The 21,014-nt window shown below is 33.2% G+C and overlaps 4 protein-coding genes and 1 long non-coding RNA gene across 5 annotated transcripts in view; 3 read left to right on the forward strand and 2 right to left on the reverse strand.

Moving 5' to 3' along the window:
• Positions 1–6,428, forward strand: part of LOC136419218 (uncharacterized) — a 145,683-nt gene extending 139,255 nt beyond the window's left edge. The window contains exons 3-5 of the mRNA XM_066405421.1: positions 1,726–1,849; positions 2,998–3,291; positions 5,670–6,428. Of these exons, the coding sequence (XP_066261518.1) occupies positions 1,726–1,849; positions 2,998–3,291; positions 5,670–5,845 (594 nt within the window). The 3' untranslated portion in view covers positions 5,846–6,428. The remainder of the gene's footprint in view (positions 1–1,725; positions 1,850–2,997; positions 3,292–5,669) is intronic.
• A 2,101-nt stretch (positions 6,429–8,529) lies between these two features.
• On the reverse strand, positions 8,530–10,106 carry LOC136417462 (uncharacterized). The gene is made up of 2 exons (XR_010752815.1): positions 10,067–10,106; positions 8,530–9,140 (listed from the first exon to the last, which is right to left on the reverse strand). It is a non-coding gene; the product is annotated as an uncharacterized lncRNA (long non-coding RNA).
• A 509-nt stretch (positions 10,107–10,615) lies between these two features.
• LOC136419216 (innexin inx2-like) lies at positions 10,616–13,765 on the forward strand. The gene is made up of 4 exons (XM_066405419.1): positions 10,616–10,949; positions 11,520–11,705; positions 11,822–11,955; positions 12,258–13,765. Exons 1-4 carry the CDS (start codon positions 10,709–10,711, stop codon positions 12,756–12,758), a joined length of 1,062 nt encoding a protein of 353 aa, XP_066261516.1. The 5' UTR covers positions 10,616–10,708; the 3' UTR covers positions 12,759–13,765.
• On the reverse strand, positions 13,753–15,732 carry LOC136419217 (coiled-coil domain-containing protein 137). The gene is made up of 4 exons (XM_066405420.1): positions 15,531–15,732; positions 15,125–15,464; positions 14,622–14,936; positions 13,753–14,042 (listed from the first exon to the last, which is right to left on the reverse strand). Exons 1-4 carry the CDS (start codon positions 15,605–15,607, stop codon positions 13,806–13,808), a joined length of 969 nt encoding a protein of 322 aa, XP_066261517.1. The 5' UTR covers positions 15,608–15,732; the 3' UTR covers positions 13,753–13,805.
• Positions 15,733–16,141: 409 nt separating this feature from the next.
• Positions 16,142–20,916, forward strand: Syngr (synaptogyrin). The gene is made up of 5 exons (XM_066405425.1): positions 16,142–16,329; positions 17,305–17,542; positions 17,962–18,101; positions 18,275–18,446; positions 18,812–20,916. The coding sequence occupies exons 1-5, from the start codon at positions 16,228–16,230 to the stop codon at positions 18,841–18,843; spliced, it is 684 nt and encodes a 227-aa protein (XP_066261522.1). The 5' UTR covers positions 16,142–16,227; the 3' UTR covers positions 18,844–20,916.
• The last annotated feature ends 98 nt before the right edge of the window (positions 20,917–21,014 follow it).

Here is a 21,014-nt window from a genome sequence, read left to right on the forward strand (position 1 = left end):
GCTAATGTGCTTTAAATAAAAATTCAGGGCGTTTGAAGGCTGAGCAGTGTCTGCTACACCCTGGTAAAGCAGATAATTTAGTTCAAGTGGCGTTTTTCCAATTCTACCTTCAATAAATCTTGTTTTCCTTTCAAATTGTTCTTTTTTAAGTGAATAAATCAGACCCGTAATAAATATTATCCCCATCTGATCGTCGTAGCACCGAAACCTTGATAAACTGGTCATATAATTTCCTCGGAATAATTACGAGACCCATCTAGAAAGTTGAAGAAAAGGAACCTTTTCGATACACGAGATTTTTGCTTTAAATTTTATACGATTGTTATACAATTTTTCACCTGAAAGTCTCCATAAGAACAGACAACATTCATTTTCGAATATGACACAAGCGAAAGTGGATGGTAAACTCTCGATCTTTTGTCGGATAAAAACAAACAGCTTTTATAAAAATTTTCCGGTGGAAAAAGAAAACGAAAAGCAGTCAGAGAGATAAGCTGAACATGCATGCTTCGTGGTTTTTGTCACCAGCACTTTTTATTCCAGGAGCTCATCATAGAGAGCTTTTTTTATTGAGAGTTTAATACCCCGTTCTCCATATATTTTTAATAGGGGAGATAACTTCTAGCGATCAATTTTCTTATGACTCTTAAGAGCTTTTGGCAGAACAATTGCTATAACGACTTTTTTACATTAAAAAAAAATTTAAATTGCTTTATTTCTTGAGAAGGATTTCGTGCGCATTCCAGAGTAACTCGGGGAAGTCAAATGTTCACTTCTTGGATTTAACCGAAATTTTCCTGAAATGTTTTCAAAAACGATCATCGCAATCTCCGCCTCTTTATTACCTTTAGGAACTACATTTTTATCGCCCAGAAAATCGCATTTGTAAGCTAAACTTGTTATACTTAGCACAAAAAAGGGGTGAAAACACGTAATCCTACTGCAATTGCCATCTTTAAGCTAGAAAAATGGCATCTTCAGGATTTCTTTGCCTTATTTTTATATCACATCTTAGAGCTGGAGCGACAGGTGAATTACATGGCGTTATTTTCCCATTTTCTCCTTTGTATGTTGTTGAATCTGTGGGGAAATTATTATACTTGCACTGAAGGAGGGATATCTGAAAAGCAATTGGAGCGTTGTCCAGGAACTTGCTTTTTTCCTTCAAAAATTTTCATTGTCCTTGGGGATAATGCAACGACCCCAGTCCAGTTACTAATAGAGAATAGCCCCATAATAAGTCAATAAATATTACATTAAAATTCACTTATCCAGCTTAAGTAAGTAATTGGCGCCTTAATTACATCTCGCATTGCTTATTAATTACTGTAATTCAATTTACTTCAACGAGTTTCGAATAGTTGAGAATTTGATGAGACGACAACTCTGCGGAAAATCTCAGTAGAAGCGGAAATCTTATTGACCTAAATCTGAAGAAGATGCGCATGAAAAATCCGGCAAAAATCAGATTTAAAAGATCTCTATCAGAAACGCGATGATAAACGCATGTGTCTCAAATCTCAATCATTTTACTGTTCAGAAAGCTCGTTATAAAGACTCAAATCCCCGAAATAATCGCTAAAGTTTGTGCGGGGTGTTGTAGGGTCTCGAAAAGAAGTCTCTAAGTTAGGACAAATATTTTCTTCGGATATTTTCCTTATGCATGCACAACTTTTGCACAAATACTTAATTACTAATGGTCTAACAAAATTATATTTATTTCAGATCTACCGAGCAGATCCTTGCGAATTTTGCCTCTGCCTAGATGGAGAAATGTTTTGTTGGTGGCAAGATTGTCCGCCTGCCATGGAAGGGCCCTGCAAAAACCAAGGCCCTTTTTCTCCATGCAGTAAGTAGTGACAATGATGAGAATTTAATAAAAAGTAAATTGATTATTTTATTTTAATTTTACGGCAATATGCGTGAATGCAATTTGGGATGAAGAAAGCAGGAGTGCGTAATGCACAAATGTTTTTTAACCCAAATTGCACTAGTGTAATTCACTCGTGTACTACATGCACGCATGCTCTCTTCTGATGCAGATTGCATAAGTGTCTATTCTTCTAAAATCATAGATAAATTTTTAATTTTTGATGCACGACTCATATTCATGGGAGAATTTCATGAACAAAACGCTACGGAGTTGTGACGCCTTTGCAGGATTTCACTTAACAAAAAAATCCTAATTTTTGCTGTAGAACATTTTGTGAGTAAAATTATCCTCTGAATATAACTTACGCATTGAAAACTATGGTGACATGTTCGAACATGCATTCATGTCTCTGTGTCAAGAATAAAAAATTCTTCAAAGGTGTCACAAACACGTAGCGTTTTGATTGTGAAATTCTCCTCCGAATATGACTAGTACATCAAAAATTCTAATTTTTTCTAGAATTCTAGAGCAATATATATTGATGCAATCTGAATCAGAAAAACGCACGAATGCGCGTAGTACACGAGTTAATTGCAACAGTTCAATTGGAGTACTACGCGCACGTATCCTTTTTCATCCCCGTTCGCTTTCATTTACGTTGCCCTGAAGTAATCGACAGTTTTAGGTACGTTTGTGATAATACGTATGAATGTGCATGTAATGATGATAAGGATTGTAGTTATAGGAAAATCCAAATGACGCGCCCTTCAATGCAGCGCCTAATCAGAACAACATCTTTTACAGAGTTACAGACACAACCTTTATTTTTAGAATCTAATTTCCAAGTCTCTTTATCAATCCCTTTAAGACAAAAATCAGGGAACCAGTGAAACCAATCAGTTTGGGGGGATTTGCAAGTAAAACATGAAATTTGCATATCGAGAAGCTAGAGTAGGTAGCTTTTAAACTCCTCCATTGCCTGGTTTATTAGATTTAATTCTTCCCTTAGTCAAGATATTCCGGAATTTCCTTCAAAAGCTTCGCAACTTTAAGCTATGTTAATCACTATGTAAGATTTTTGTCTGAAATTGTTCACAGATATTTCACGCCAAATTCTGTTACAGTGAGCATTCCTGTGGCTCCAACAGTCACTCCTCAATTGTCCACTTCGCAAGCATCGTTCCAAAGAATTTCCACGGTTAAATCAACGACGGGAATACCATACAGCTTAAAGAAGTCTTCTAGTTCAACTTTAAAGACGACGACTACAGTGTCAAGTTTAGCGCAAGAGTTTTCCAGCATCCACAATGAAGACCCATTCACGACTTTATCGTTTGAAGACGAGAATATATCAGAAATGCAAAGTAGTACGGAATCGGGAACTACTACGGAAGAGGTCAAAAATTGTATTGTTATGGGTGAGTTAAAAAATTCTTTTTCTAGATTTTTGAATACGAATTTAGCGATTTTTTTACAAATTGGTATAAATATATAGGGGGTGCCACTTTAATGAACATATCTACTATTACTTTTTAATAAAGGCGGCAATGTAATGTGAATATTTTAGGTTGAGGCTTCACTTCACAAAATTTTTAGGACGATCCTATGTCCACTTTTCCATAAACATTTAATGTACCATCGGCTGTGGAACACCCTGTATGAGTGGCTTAAAATTGGCCGCAATGTGTCAATAGTTAGTGCAAATCATCAATTTTTTTTCACTCATTCTCTTTTCCCTTGCCTCGTTTGTTTAAAGCGCCATATTTACGCCATTAGGGCTAAATTCCATGGAAACGTTGAAATAGAACTTTAATTGGTTAAATTCTTTCTTTATCTGTGAACTAGCTTGGCATTAAATTTAACAGCACATTGATAATTTGACTCTAGCTCGTCCATTGATCTGAGCTAAACTATTTTCTTCTGTCGAATTCGGTCACCAGCACCAGCGCACCTTCAACTTGGTAATATGGCCGACTTTTTCGACTGTCTTTGTTTTCTTATTGTGTCTGGTAACATGTTAGACAAGCGCAGATACATAGCTGACGTCAGTCATATACATACAGTTGTGGTCAAAATAATAAGAGTGGTAGTGTTGAATTTCAATATATTATCGCCAAATATTTAATGAATAAATTACATACTTTGTAATGTATCACCAATATAGAGTAACGTGTACTCATGAAAAGAAATATATAAAAAATAAAAATTATTCAAAACCACAAACTTTACAATATTTATAAAAGAGGATATGGATCTTTTTCCTGGCCAATAAAATAAGAGTGTTCTATTTTTAATTTTTATTTTGGTCGAATGTTGATCAATTTTTTGTAAATCTTATTTGTTTACAATTCTTCGTTTATCTATTATCCGTTAGTATAGTTTTGAGTATCACCATGGGTCGTGCAAAGCACTGTAGTGCTGAAGAAAGGCGTATAATTTTGCAACTGAGAAGTGAGAACAAAACTTACAAATTCATTGCTGATGTAATCAAGCGATCCGAATGTGTTATTGTCAAAGTTTTGAGGGATCAAAAATTAACTGAAATACCAACAGAGACTAGAGGCCGTCCAAGAAAAACCAGCAAATCTATGGATAGAAGAATTGTAAGAAAAGCAGTAAAGAATCCTTTTTCTACATCTTTTGGCATTAAACGAGATCTGGACCTACCATTCAGTACAAGAACTGTAAGAAGACGCTTACAAGAGATGAATCTTCATGGGAGAGTGGCAAGAAAAGTTCTGCATTTGAGCAAGAAGAACATCAAGCAAAGATTAGAATTTGCTAAATCCAACTTAAATGAGAATTACAATCGTAACTGGAAAAACATTTTATTTAGTGATGAAACCAAAATAAATTTGTTTGGATCCGATGGAAAACGGTATGTTAGACGATATAAAAATGAAGAACTAAATTCTCGGAATACCTTACCAACTGTAAAACATGGTGGAGGAAACATCAAATTGTGGGGCTGCTTTTCTTATAATGGTGTAGGTCCGCTATATCTGATTAAAGAAAACATGACTAAAGAAATTTATATGGATATACTGGAAACTGTTATGCTTCCTTACGCCGAAATTAATATGCCTCTAAATTGAATCTATCAACACGATAACGACCCGAAACATACCGCCAAAGTTGTGAAACAGTGGTTCGTAACAAATAAAATTGAAGTGTTGCCCTGGCCGTCGCAATCACCTGACATGAATCCAATTGAAAACCTATGGAAGTATTTAAAAGAACTTGCAGATAAAAAAACTTCGAATAAAAGGCTTTTGTGGGAAGAGGTTCAAAAAATCTGGTACGCCACACCGGTAGAGCTTTGTCGAAAGCTAATTGATTCTACGCCAAAGCGATGCACCGCCCTAATTAAGCAAAAGGGACACGTTACGAAATACTAAAGTATATTTGTTTTTTTTTGTTGAAAGTTCATGTTTACAATTTTTTTTCTCAAAAGAAGTGTATACTCTTATTTTATTGGCCAGGAAAAAGATCCATATCCTCTTTTATAAATATTGTAAAGTTTGTGGTTTTGAATAATTTTTATTTTTTATATATTTTTTTTCATAAGTACACGTTACTCTATATTGATGATACATTACAAAGTATGTAATTTATTCATTAAATATTTGGCGATAATATATTGAAATTCAACACTACCACTCTTATTATTTTGACCACAACTGTATGTCGTAAATACGTCGGTATTACTAATGCCCGAATGCCCGAATTTGCCTTTTGTGTATTTGCACAAATTACACTCTAATAAATTCTAAATTCAATCATTATTATTTTTTAGGTCAGGCATATCGGGAGGGAGATAGTCTTCCGCATAGTACGGGAAACTGCCTGGAGTGTATCTGCGGTCAAGGGGGTAAAATTACCTGTTCGCCCCATCAGTGTGTTCCTGCAGGAGACGAAATTAACGATTATCGCCAGCCGGGACCGAGACAGGAAAACGATGTTTTTAAATAAATCTGTTCCGGGATATGATTAATTCTGACGTAGTTCGGAACGAACATAAGCTGGATCTAGGGGGATGAAAATGGGAATTTGCAGGGGTGATCGAACTTTTAATTGCCGTGAGCTAGAACCTGTTGGGGATGTTTTTTTTGTGTTTATCGAACTGTGTGAGCTCACAATTGGCGCTTAGTTTTAATGTTACTTAATACTTAACAGGAGATTTAAAAGGACTGCAATAATTGGTTGTTCTTGTTGCACTAATTAAGTCATTAGGCGCGAAACCCAAAAATAGGATCAATTGCATACCGGGTGTACAACTAGGAGAGACTGTCATCCATATCCTGAAAACTATTAGTTGTAGATTTATGCATGATTAAAAATATTTTTCAGTTTCTGCAATGACCACTACGAGTAGAAAGTGGCACAAATAAGAAAGTTCTCTAAAGTGAAGTTTAGGAAAAACCAAAAACGGGTTTTTTATCGTCAGAAATTCATTAGAGGCTGCGGGTTATCGTTCCATTAAAAAATAGCTAGCTACAAAGGCGTAGCAATTTTTTCTCTCTTTGTAGGCACCGTTTTTTGATAACTTTAAAAAAAGTACCATGAAGTGAGAGATATTAGAAGATTTTGTTGAGCTCACATTCACACCTCGAGCTCATTCGGTCCCATTATCTCGACTTCAATCATCAAATGTGTTCGCATTACCAATTTTTAGAGAACAGACCCCAATCTCTAACCTCAACTCAGAAATGAAATTATCAGAAAAGGGTACCTCGAATCAACGTGCCTTTGCAGCTCAGCGGTCGCTAGTTTAAACTCAGCCGAAGAGGCGCTGCCTCAAAAATACCCTCATTTAGGACAAATGTTTGAAATTCTTTAATTCTTAAAATTCCGAGAAGATATCATTCAGCATATGCTGGTCCGATTTTCCACCATTTTCGTGAAATTGCCATCGCAAAGATGACCGTTCCTGCACATTCAAATACGATAAATTCCAAACAGTTTTTGCCCGACTAAATGGGTCTTTGCATTCCTATTCTCACTTTTCAAGACGACCCGAAATATTTAATTTAGCAGATATTAAATCCCCATTTCCAATCCAATTTCATTTATATATGTTTCCTCACGATTTACGATTATTAATGAATTCTAAGACATAGCTGGTAGTCCTCCTTACTTGCACATCCGATGCAAAAAGATTAAAAAATTTAGTTTTCAGAATCAAAAGATAAATGTAAAAATGTGTGAATATCATTGTTTTTTCTTATCTTGATAGTTGCGCACATAATTAAATTTCTTCGTATTACTACTATTTAATGTTATTGCTTAAAGATTTCTATGTTTAATCGTTTCAACTAAGCCAAATGTTATTTATAATAATAACTGATTTTCATATCTTCATGCAATCATTTTAAATTGACAAAAATCATTGTTTTACATTATTTCCTTGTTTAATGATTATTAAGGTCGATCGCTCACCACACCAGGGATGCATGAGACTTAAGCGCTACACGCATAAGTAATACGCAACGTAAGTATGGAGTACTGTTTGGAGACATAATGGAGCGCTTTGTTTTGGTGAGCGATATTTCCTACTAAATCTGTTTGTCGCCAAATCAGTCAGTTTGCAGTTTTGGTACAAAAATTTCGAAATTCGTAATAAACATTTCAGTTCTGTGCCTTTAAATCGTGCAGAAAAATCAAAACTTACAAAATTCGAAACAAAAATTGATTCCAAAATTTGAAAAAAAAAACGGTTCTAACAAATTCTAACAAAAGCTTAAGCTCGCGAGTATCAGATAAATAATAAAAAATCAAAATACTCCAAATATGGAAAATTGAACTCAAAGCGCAAGTGAAAAAAACGCAAAACGAAATTTTGCCACCCTATGTATCGAAAATAGTGCATTTTTGATCATGGGTCTATTAGCATTTTTTTATTATTTTGCAGAATACTATCCTCTCTTGGAATATCTTCATGGTGATATATTACACCCTGCATTTTATAGGAGTAGAATGCACTAACAAAGCGAAGCTTGAGAGAAAATTTTCGAAAATTTTCGAGAAAACCTCTATTTTGCATCTAATCGGTTTAACATAGAAAACAAATTATGATTTTTTTAATCGAGATCTGTTAAGCGTCTAATTAAGTCTAGAGTAAAGTTTAATACTAAATGTAATGATAAAAAATAGACTTTAGATATTAAACAGTACAATAATTTTTCTTATTGCGAATAATTACTCCATATAAATATCATTAACTCGTGTCATATCAAGCGTATAGACATACTTAAGAAAAGACCTATCATTATCGTAAAATATCAGTTATTTTATTTGTGTTTAGTATTACGGTCTATGTGATTTATCCCTTAATAGGAACTATTTTGACTTAATAAATCCAAGTGTTTGGTTGGTAAAACTAAATTGAACCATATCAAAAATGAAATCAGTCTATAGCCTAGGTGTAGTAATAAAATGGAATTTGGGAACCACTTTGAAAAAGTACTGAATATAGTAATTTTGTATTAGATGTTTTATGATAGACAATTTGCACCAAATAATACCCATCACCCCCTTAATAGCGTACATATACCTACCAATTATTATTAGAATTTACCGTTTACCACTTTGATATCTCAGCCAAAAAGCATCGTTCTTCAGAGATCTAAGTATGTAACATAAAGGACAAGTTACAGTGAAATTCTAGCGACTTCTTTATAACAAATTTGAATTGGTGAAGGATCTCTAACTAACATTTTGACATAACAATAATAATCAAACATGCATACACTACATAGGAAATACTTAAATAACATTGGTAAGAGTAGGAACAATAGAATGTAGTACATATTAAATATTTTATTAAGGAAAATAATGTGGCTTAACTAAATTAATGTACTGGGTGTTCAATATTCGGCCAGATCAAATGGGTATATATCGCCACCCATGCCTATTTCAATAACCAAAACAAACTGAATGAGAAACACACCTGGCACATCCATTTCTTTCATATTAGAGTTTAGATGTTGATAGTCATTAATAGGCGTTCCCTATAAGAAGTAATTATAACATTGTTAATTTAATTGTATATGTTTGTTTTATATGTTTACATTTTTGTTGAAATATAAAATTCTTAAAAAAACAATGTTTTTGAAATGAGTTAATTTTGGGAGAACAGGCTGAACTAATATAAGTGAGCTTGTAGTGTTTGCAGGTGCTAATGTAACCCTGAATCTCATAAACGAGAGATGTTGCATCTCTATTTGTATAGCATCATAGAAATCATCGAGACCTTCATCGTGCAGCGCTTTCGAAATTGCAAAAATAAATACGGCTAAAATGTGACATCAAAATTCAAAAAACTGTCGCAACTTCCTTTGTGTTACTCTCTAGGTCTACGAGAAACGTAATTTTTCACTTATTAACTCAACGAACAATATAATAATTCACACATTCAAAAGACTGAAATAACAATTTTACCAAATAGATGTGAGAAATAGCCTCCGGGCACAGCTTGACAATGGACAAAGTTGAAATAGAATTTCCCTGTTGTATTTTGCAGCGTAACTCGAATTGCAAGTTCACATTCGGTTATAATTCTATCTTTACTTCATCAATATTTTTAGGTTATAGCGTTTATGGCACGTGCGCCGCGGTTGCTAAATTTATTATAAGTCAATTTTAATTGAATCTGAGATAGTCCTATTAAATGAACTTTTAATGGAAAGTGGCAAGAAGATTGTAGTAAAGAATCTAGTGGGAGTTTCCATTATTGTTTTTAATGGGGTGTGGACTGCTGAAACGGAAGAGCAAAATATTCACAGATTTAAAAAATATTGATTGTTCACTATCGGTTCTAAATGTATAAATTAGGTTGGGGAAAATTTACCTTCGCCAGATTGTCGAGACATCCATGTCAACATGGATATTTGACGATAATAGATTAAGATACTGTTATCACATCATATTATGAAGTTTCTATAACACAAATTGTTAAAAGATTTTTAACATATCTGCGGCTTAAATTTCTTTGTTTATCGTCGATTATGGGTTATAATTCAAATCTTGGTACATGTAAATATTAGTTATATGCTACATAATGTGCATTTACGTGTATGTTAAATCCTAGCCTTAAACATCACATCAAGGTTAAAAATAAAATATACAACATGCCTTAATGTTCAATTTGTAGGACTTAAGTACTTTGGATAAGATTGATGCAATCATACTCACCAGTAACCCTCCGGGTTTCCCCTCTCAGATAGAAGAACTGCTATGCCATCCGCCTGCAATTTAAGAAAATTTCCACTGTAATTCACAAGTTTCTTAATAATTTCGTAACGGACACTAGTATCAGATTTTCTATTGACTTTATAGTCTTTACATTAAAACGAGATTTATTATATTTTAAACGACGAATTCTGAACGTTCCTCAACAATCGGTGAAGATGCAATAAATGTTTGATCTATAAAAAACTCCTTTTTTAATACCAAAATTAATGTAAAAAATAATAATTTTTTACCTGATATTATACAAAATAAACCCGTTTTTTACTTTCAAATTTTTCACCACATTCCTTCAAAAAGTAGGACCAAGTTTAGTGGAATACCGGGAATTATTTGCTACAACTATTGATTCCAAGGTTTTGGTTTTCGCCGTCATTTCTATCAAGTTAGAGTGAGATAAACTGTTACTCTGGTTACTCGAAATGGTTCCACAAGATCCCGCTTTTGACGCGCATGTCCTAAAACTTGTCATTCATAATCAAAAAAATCGGTCATTTATTGGTTGTTCATTTATCGGTTAAAAAAGCGCACTTCGGTTACTCGGTCTCCTTAAAAAAAGATATTTTTGAATATTTCCTGGACAAAAAAATGCACGATTTTCTAAAGGATTTTAAAAATCTCGTCAAAGGCGAGAAAGTTCGTACCGATAATAATGTATTCAAGTTACATTACAGATTTTCGGTAATAATTCTTATCGTGTTCTCCATCCTACTCTCCAGCAAACAGTATTTCGGCGATCCCATCCTGTGTGATGCAGATACTAATAAAGAATACTTTGATGTTTATTGCTGGGTGTATAGTACCTTCATCGTGGTAGATCCCATTCCTGGTAAGTTATTTTTAAAATAATACTTTGTTCAATACCTTTGAAATCATGATCAAGTCTTACTCCAAGTTTTCAGTTCCCAACCAGTACAATCTTGATTTCCTTGGTAGCTCAAAGGAACGAATGTTATTGTGATCATAAAATTCTATTTTCTTGCCCCTTTGAAACACCCATTTTTATAATTCAAAAGGGCAGAGGTATTACCATTGAGAATATTTGTTTTCTCATCATTTGTCAAAGAACCTCTGCGCCTGGCTCCGTGCCAAAGTCGTATATAAGATGTGCAACTAAAAAACTGCAAAATAGGAAATCCTAAGTACTTCTAAAGACACCTTTTTATGACAAATGCTCCCTTCAGTAACCTCATAACCATTAAGTCAATCTAAGGACCCTCTGCAGACTTCAGCCCAATATCACCCACAAGAACTTAGCACCTGCAATACCCTTATTAGATTCACCTACATGACACACTCAAAAAGGTCACACTGAAATGAAGACTTCCCTTTAAATTTAATGTTTCGAGTTAATTGTCTACTTAAAAAATTGTGTGCATTTTATGTCATCTTGTTCCAGACAAATATAAGCAATCAAATAAACTAGATGGATTAGGAAATGAACAAGGCAGAGAGAGTTACTCTTTGCTGTACTATCAATGGATCTGTCTATTTTTTTGCATACAGGCACTCTTATTTTATATCCCTAGATATCTGTGGAAAATATGGGAAGGAGATCGACTAGGTGAAATGCTTAGGGATCTCTGTAAGTACTTACAGATAGTTTCTAAATATTTGTAGATAAAAAATGTACATTTTGTTTTTTTAACTTTTTGCTTATAAATAATGATAATAACAAGTTAGGCTCATCAAATTTCTTAGGCGGACCTTTTGTTCCTGAAAAATGGACAACTTCTTATAAAGAACATATGAGGACCTACATCTTAAACAATGAGAACCACGACGTGTTCGCATACCGATTTGCCTTTTGTGAATTTTTAAATTTATGCAATTTAGTAAGTATGTGTAAATCACGACTGTGGAGGTAAATAGTGGTAACGCCCGTCTTGGAAATTAATATGATAAGTTGGGCCTCAGACAAATAGTTGAGTGTGGATATTCATATATGTGTAGGTGTTATAAATACGTAGCGTGTCCAAAAAGTGAGGACTCGCCCAATCATTATGAAATTGTGCATTAAATATTTCTGATACACACATAGAACTTTTTGTTTTTGAAAAACCAAAATATGTTTTTTTTTTCTTTCATTTATGAAGCCTTATTAGTTATTGATAGAACTAACATAAACTAATTACAGGTGCTGCAAACTATACTCATGAACTTCTATCTAGAAGGTAAATTTCTCAGTTACGGCTTCGAGGTAGCCAGTAAACCATGGCCGATGGCATTCCATGCCGTGTTTCCCAAAAGAGCCAAGTGCAATTTCACTAAATACGGAGTTTCTGGTTCCAATGAATCCAGGGATATGCTCTGCATTCTACCCCTGAACATTTTAAATGAAAAATTTTTCTTAATTCTTTGGTATTGGATTCTGTTTATGTTTGTGGTCACTGTGAGCGCGTTAATATACAGATTTATGTTTCTCGGTTTGCAGCGTTTTCGCATGTATCTGCTCATGGCCCAAGTTCGCAATTTAAACAGAAATAAAATGCAAACTTTGGCAAAATACCTATCCCATGGACAATTTTTCTTGTTGTATAATATTGGAAAAAACATTAATCCTGTTATTTACAAAGAACTGTTGCTTTCCATTTACGATTATTTGCACATTAAAGCGGATATTTCCATAGATTTGTAGTTATCGCTTTCTTACTGTGTCTTGATCTCAAAAGTTGCCTTAGGACAAACTTAAAACATAAACAGTGTTTACGACTAAGTTTATTGATATCATTAGTTGTTATTTGCCAATTTGCCAATATTTCACAGTTAGTAGGTACCTACTATTAGGGAATTTTGAATTTATGTTCATGAAATTTTCGTTGTTCTATTCTTTTGTTTGTTTAATAATCGGTCTTAAATGGTAAAGGCACGATGCCTCCTTATTTCACTTTAGGTTTATGACATCTATCTTATATTCATTATGAGTATTGAAGCTGATTGCTGCATTTGCAGTTTAATAATCTGTATTTAACCATAAAGGTGCGCCATTATTGATCTGAATATGTATTTATTAATAATTTAGCCAGTTGGAGTTCAACTTTAATCACAGTTCATCTATTCTCCTTAAAGATACCTACTACTTATTTGAAAATTCGAATGAACGTATTCTATACTGCTTCATGTTAAATTTTTCTTGATTTGTTGAATTTTTACGGAAAATATGCAATGTGGAAATAATATCTACAAAACCAAAATATACTGCAAAACATTTCGGCGATATTCGTTTTTTGTTATTGGCAAGCTAGAATGTATGATGCTTTTTATTGGAAACGTATTGTAATTTTGAGTACGTTTCTAATTTCAGCGAAATTTGATTGATATAATCATATATTAATTTTTTTTCTATTTCATTCAGAACTTTTTCATTTCGAGGTATTTTTAAGGAGTTTCCAGATTTCGCACACTGCACAATCTGCTTCAACTTCTCATTTTCCTCATCTGGTTGTCCAGTTTCATTATATAAACTCGAATGTGACACGCAGATGTTAATTAAACTGTTCTGTGATTTTTGTGCCTGTCTCAGGTAGAATATAAGTTATTTTAAGATTGTTAAATAGTTATAGAGTTACTGTTTTTATTTTCATATCAAAAATGCATTGTAAGTGGGCAAAGCTAAAATTAAAAAAATCCACTTTACTAACAAAATATTTTATTTCAAAACACCCAAGGCAACAAATAAATAGTACTACTTAACTAAAGCTTTTATTTTCTTTGATTTTAAAGCTTTATAGGCCTCAATAATCTCCTTTTGTTGTTTGTCCAATTGTCTTCTAAGGGCGTTCGGCAAATCTTTTCGCTTACCTTTTTTATTTATGACTTTCGACATTTTGGAAACACCCTTTTCATCCTGTTTACTAGACTGCGTACTAGTTTTAAAAGGTGTTGGAAGCATTGCTTTAAGAAGTAGCTGTTTTTCGCCGGGCTGAAATCAATTTTGAGTTGGTATATTTCAAAGATCCGTCAAGAACAAACCGCGAACATCGAAGCGGTTATTTCATTTTTAATGTCTTGGTAATCAAACATTCAACAATACAAGCCAAATTGCTATTTTTTAAATGGGACATTTATGGTATTAATAGGATACGCACTTACAATTAATTAATTAAAACCTGAAACACCCTGATAATCGGTATTCGGCACCATTAGTTTTCTGACTATTGTACAGTCAAGATTATTTATTACTTATTATTTTTTATAAGTAATGTTTGTGCCACGCTATAGGTATTTCATCCTCAAAACTTTCAAAGTTTTCCTACATATGATGTTCCAGTACAGAAAACTTTATAGGTACTTGAGCATATATGTATACTAATCATAGGTATTCTTGACATAATAATATGACATCTCTTCTTTAAGATAGGGATTACCTACTGTTATAAAAATAATATATTACCCCTAATCACATATCAAAATATATGCTACCATTCTCCTTCATTTTCGTATGTTTTAGACAGATTGCTTTAGTAGTGAAACCTAAATTAAAAGATTTTTTTAAACTTACCCTAGCTACTTCTTGAGACTTTGCAACTTTTTTTGGAGCAACTAAAACAGGAGGTGCATGTGCAACTTCCCCAAACTTAACTTGTTCCTTTCTTGGCAAGAAATTATAATCTTCATTAGTTTCAGATTTTTTCTTTTGCTTTTTCTCTTGTTTCTTCATAGCCCATTTTTGAGATTTTGTTAATTTTACCTCTTCCTCTTTGCTTTGTAATGATTTTTTCTTGTTAGACTTGGTTTTCTTTGCTTTCTTCTCTTTTTTTAATTTTTTTACTAATAATTCTAGTTCATCTTTTGGTCTTTTTACAACTCCATCGACCTAAAGGAAGCAATGATATTAAAGAAATATTTTCCAGTTAACTGCTTTAACATTCCTCCACAAAGAAGCAACATTCAATGTTGAGTTTTGAACAAGGTTTTTTTTAATATTAAGGCTGAAAACATAATATTTACTTTAAAAAGTTTCTGTAAATGTCTCTGTATAAATGAATCTTTAAAGCCACTTACTTCCCCTTCAACATTTCTTGTAATGTCCACCCCATATTTATCCTCAAAAGCACTTTCTTTAAGATAGTCAGCACATATCTTATCAACCCTACGTTTAAATAGTCGATCAGACTCCCCAGGCATTTGTTCAAATTTTGGTATGGCTTTTTCAGGTCTACCTTTAGGCTTCTTCTGTTTCAACTCCTCATTCTCTCGTTTTATGCTGTTCTTAGTCCTCTTTTTTCTTTTATCATAAACACCTTGTTTGACTTTGTTTTTCAGTTCAATTATCCTCATAAGGGAGCTAGAGATTTGCTGATCATCAGGATTTGTAGGAGGGACATTTACCTTATCTTTAATTCTGAAAAGGGGTATAGAAACGTTTAAAATGTTGACAAGAAAAGGTAAATTCGATTTGTTTACTTACTTTGCAAATCTTTCTGCTTGTTGCTTCTCAGGATCCTTCACCCCTCTATGCTTCCTACCTGGTATTTTTCGTCCCATTTTATGTATTAAGTGTTAGTTACGAAATAGCACGTTGAATTGTCTTGCAAGTTTAAGAAAAATAATTTCAAGAAATGTAGGACCTTCCATGTGTTTACAAATTTGAAATTCAAACAAGTAATTGAGGTTAGGAGACATGAACAAAATTAGACCTGCAACTGCGCATTTGACCATATTCCAGAGGCGTACGTTGGGTTCTCATATCTGCCTCAATTGATCTTAACAATACATCGACAAATTCAATTAAAAAATGGTAAACTGTGCAGGGTGGCCAAATAAAAACTTTTCACGTTGCGTCGTTTAGTTTCGAAAATTTTTGGAATCTAAAGACAGCGACAAAAAAGTATTTTAAATTTCACTTGGTATGCCACTGGTGGGTGATGACAAGAATCCAAAAGATTCTTATTTTCACTGTATAAATAATTATTTGCTTAATACATTTCCCTCTAATTTAATTAATTGTCAAGCATTAATCATTCTAAGATTTTCTGCATTCGGAAAAATGTTGTACGTCGATCTAGTCTAATTAATTAATGTAATACAGAAGTTAATGTTTCCAAGTTTTCACTTGACTAGCGCGGTGCAGTCGCAGTCAGTAATCAAATTGTCAAAACCAAAACATGGAGGGTGTCGGAGCGTACGGTGGTGGCAAAGCCGGGGGTGCTTTTGATCCTATTTCCTTCGCCCAAAGACCTACAGTTATTTTACGAGCCATTTGTTGGGTAAGCTTTATCATTCATTAATTTTTCCTTTGTCATTTCCACCCAAAAGATCTTATTCTAGGCCAGTTTCCTTATAATCAATAGTAACAGTAGGTGAAGAGGGTTGTATTGATTTTTCAAAAATCCCATGTAGGTCAACAATTTTTTGGCAATTTTATTATATCAGTTCCAAGATCTCAGCAAGATATTACGATTTTAATTTATACTTAAAATGATATTTTGCATCGGACAGGAAATATTAACCTCTCATTATTTTATTGCCCCTGTACGCAAAATGTGTTAAATAAATATTTGGTTTTAAAGGAAGGTCCCCATCTCGCCCTGATTAAATATCTATATACAAAAGCTTTTATTGCCCTACTCCTGTTATCTATATTGCACTAAAATCTGGACTAACATTAGTCAAGTTGGAGTCAACAGAAGGTGCCTGACCATTTGTTAAACAGCTAGGTACATAATAAAATTAACCCATGACCCAGACTTATAACAATGATTCGTGTAGGATCTGCTGCCAATAATGGAAAATTACTCCTTTGTAATTCTATCTATAATGCTTCAATAGATAATTATTAGTATGTAATTAAGGCAAAGTTGTGGGAAGTAAAGGAAATAATTGATACAACCTTAAATTCCATGGAAATATTTTCAAGATTTTTTTCCACATCATTGCATTTTATTGTTAAATAAACCATAAACAGAAAATGTTGGCCTTGAGCAATGGACCTAATCATTAAATTTTATAGGTCTATGTAATTCACAGCTAATTCCTTTAATGCTTTGACCTAACTCGAATTGATATTATTGATTTGTCTGCTTTAAAAATTTCAATCCGTCAATCTTAGTACTAAGAACAATAACTTTTGCGACGTCAAAACGCAACAGAAAGTTTCACTTACACTGGGTTGCGACAAATATATTTTTTATATTTTTAAAAGCAGAAATATTTCTGTTGCAACAAAATTCATTGTGTTTCAGCTCTTTGCTATAATCGTCTTTAGTTGCATCTCTTCCCAAGGATGGCAACCTATGGGACAAAGCAAGAAGCTGACATGCCTGTACAACGGTGACACAAACGCTTGCAACTATGGTGTGGGAATTAGCGTAATAGCTTTCTTGGCTAGTATGGGTTTCTTAGTGGGTGAATACCTTTTTGAGCAAATGTCTTCTGTAAAGACTCGGAAACATTATGTTTTGGCTGATCTTGGGTTTTCTGGTAAGTATTTAACTGTGGTCCTAAGGTATCTGGGGGGTGTCTCTAAGGTACTGATGGTACCAATAGGAGAAAGTGTAAATTATCTATTTGCAGTGTATGTGCTATAATAAATAGTAACATACACTCTACTTTTCACTATGACTCTGGTTAGTTTAGCTAGATTTAAGAGTGACAAGTAAAACGTGCATATTTTCCCCTATTTAACGAAATCTGTATTGCCGATTGCATGGCCCCTATATTAAACACACAAATAACTATTAGTCACAATGTCGTGTTGAGTTCATAAAATGTGCACGTAAACATTTCCGAATCATAGAAATATCATTATGCAGATATCGATAAAGTACTACTTCCTTAATAACAAACTTTCGTTAACCTTTAGCTAAAAATAGCTTATAAATTTAGTTAAAAAATTTTAGGCTTTTGGGCTTTCCTGTACTTTGTTGGCTTTTGGTATTTGTGCGACCAGTGGGCTAAAGCTGACAATCCACCTTCTGGAATTGGGATTAGCAATGTTAGAGCTGCCATAGCGTTCTCTTTCTTTTCAATTTTTGCTTGGGTAAGTTCATGGGAAAAGAAAATATTAGACTGTCTTATATGGTTTTTATTGCATTTTGAGGTCAGTTTTTTAAAAGGCCAATAGCTATATATATTAATGTCAAATAAGTTACAGTAAAATACCAATTCAGAAAACATTTCTTCCACTTAATGATGTCTTATTTTATTAAACAGGCCGCAAGTGCATTCTTGGCCTTCCAAAGATTCAAACAAGGCGCTGACGCCGCTTTCGCTAGCAATTTTGAGTCTGACAATATGCAAACGGCATATCCTTCTTACCCCGGGGGACCTGATACTGATCAGCATTATCAAGAACCTCCCTTTTCCGCTGGCCCTAATCCAAGAGGTAACTATTAACCCTAAAATCGTTAGGTTTTCTCTTTTTTAATAAAAATTTAAAAACAAAATATCTATTTATGATCGCTAGTTTTTGAATCTTTTGGAATTGAATTAGATAAAGAGCAAATTAGTTCAAAAAATTGCAGGCCTTTTCATGTTAAAACTAAAGCTCGGAAAGGACATTTTTCGAGCCGCATTTTACATTTCATATAATTTATATTTATATTTTTAATGAAAATTGGCATTTTTTGACCATAAAAAAGCTTTTTCTGCATTTCTAATTTATTTTTTCAAATTCTTAATTTCTATGTCAATTTTCAAAACATATTAATGTTCTAATTTTGCAATATTTTCATAGAATATCGATTTTAGGTCCGTCAGAATTTCAGGCACCTACTTACTAGAGAACCTCAGCTAGTCAATATTAAAGGCTGCCCGTTCAGACACCCGAAAAAATCCTTACGGATGAAGTTTTGTGAAGTACTATTGGCTCAACTTCAAGTGTTTCATTGTACTTAAAGAGAACGGGTGTACTTCAGCGTACGCATCAATGGATTGTTCGTGTTGCGTAATTTTTAACCATTATTTTACCATAGCATAACAGTGGATAGAATTATTCCCCATAATGCGTCCATCGCATAATATTTAAGGATTTTAACAACCTCATTTTCTATTCAGCGAGCCCAAAGTGTTGAAAAGATATTTATATAGTGTTGTTCAATGTACAGTGTATGTTTAAAAAGTAAAATCTAGAGGTATATCAGCTTTTAATAGATTGTATTGTAAAGGTGCTTTTCATAATCCTTATTACTGAGTTCAGTGTTCAAGCGGTCTGCACTGAAACAAGCAGCAAACCCACATAATAGTGCATTTTGAATTATTTGATATATCAGTAAAACTTATTGGTACGGATTGATTTCATTAATTCATATAGATTTATGAATATTACCTAACCTATTTGAAGAACATTTTTTTTCTTTCGTTAATGCATTGCATAAATAGAATGTGAATACAGTGAAGTCAAATTGCGAAGGTTGTCCACCATTGCTATCTTCCGTATTATAAACTCGAATAAGAGCTTTAACTAAAAAAGGTTTACTGTTTTATATTTTTATTTGTCATATTGTAATTGATAACATCGCGAAAATATCGTTAAAAGTAAAATTGTTTATATTATACGGATGACAGTGCAATATTATGTGGGATTTGTATATTCACAGTGAATCGAACACCAACCTTAATGTATCAAAACTGTACGTTTCGTAGCTCGGTGTTAGTTTAAAGGAAAAATGTTTAAAAAAATTTAAGTTGTGACTTGCATTTGTGATCTTTAGACACATTTTTGAGCGTATACCAAGGAAAGAACTGCTTTCGGTATGTTCTAATTGGTAGCATCATTTTTGTTCTGGCCATATTAGTTTATATTTCCTTTTCAATGAAGTGGGGCTATCATAATAATATCCACCAAACCTAGTGATTTCAGGAAATTACTTTTATACCCGGAATATCTTATCTAGTTTTTATCTTCAGTAGGGATAAGGTATTTCACAGTGATATGTCCGACAAGGCAAATGACAGGAGCATTCTTTTCTTGAGGTTTAAATATGGTAGAAGGTAGACAATACCGCTCATTCATTGCATATTTTAAATGCTACAATTTATCGAATATAGAAAAATACTCGACATTTTTGCATTGCAAGAGTTGAATTGATATCTAACGAGTCACTTGCATCTTGCGAGATTTTGGATGGTCAAGCTTGAATGGCTGTGTTCGATATTTTAATTAAAATTTAACCTACACCCAACAAAAAAAAAGAGATACCCTTTGGACCTCTTCAACTATGCATATACAGTTAAAATTCGTAATCTTACGTCAGTCAGTGTGTAATAGAGTACTTTAAATCAGACACGTCTCTGTGAATTATAAGATTAACAAACTAAGAATATTAACAAAAGAACAATTTTTATTTCTATGAATTTCAAAAATGATTTGCGTACATTTCTCGAATTTAAACTTAAAATTTTAAGTTCAAAACATATCTGCAGAACAGAAATATTTTTGTAGTGAAGTTTTAGGGACAATAAAGATTTCAGTTTTTATTTTTCTATAGCATTAAAGTAGAGGAGCAGTTGACTACGATCATAGAAACTATTTTCCAGAATTGATATTGTACTGGATAAATTAGTAGATGGTGTTATGTAGTTAAAAAAAAACTTTACTGTCTGTGCAAATACTAGTTTAGATGCGTAAGAATGTTCCCAGCAATAAGGAAGACTTGAATTGAAAGAATTTTGAGCTTTAATTTGTCTAGATCATTATTTTAGGTATTTATTAGTTATTTTGAGTGCAAATAGAATTTCCAACTATTCGTATTATTTATTTTTTAGTTACGTTAGTTGTTCTCCGTTTAGAAGTAATGACATAATATATTGTGTAATAATAATTAATGATGAGTTACCAATAAATGTTTAAAATTCATACTTGTCTCATTTACTCAATAACAATTAGATACCAATATTGAGACAGGCAGAAACCACTAGTGTAGAACTAGATTCCATTAAATTTGAACCACTG

This window comes from Euwallacea similis, chromosome 2, assembly GCF_039881205.1.
Source record: "Euwallacea similis isolate ESF13 chromosome 2, ESF131.1, whole genome shotgun sequence".
In the NCBI taxonomy this organism is placed as follows: domain Eukaryota; kingdom Metazoa; phylum Arthropoda; class Insecta; order Coleoptera; family Curculionidae; genus Euwallacea; species Euwallacea similis.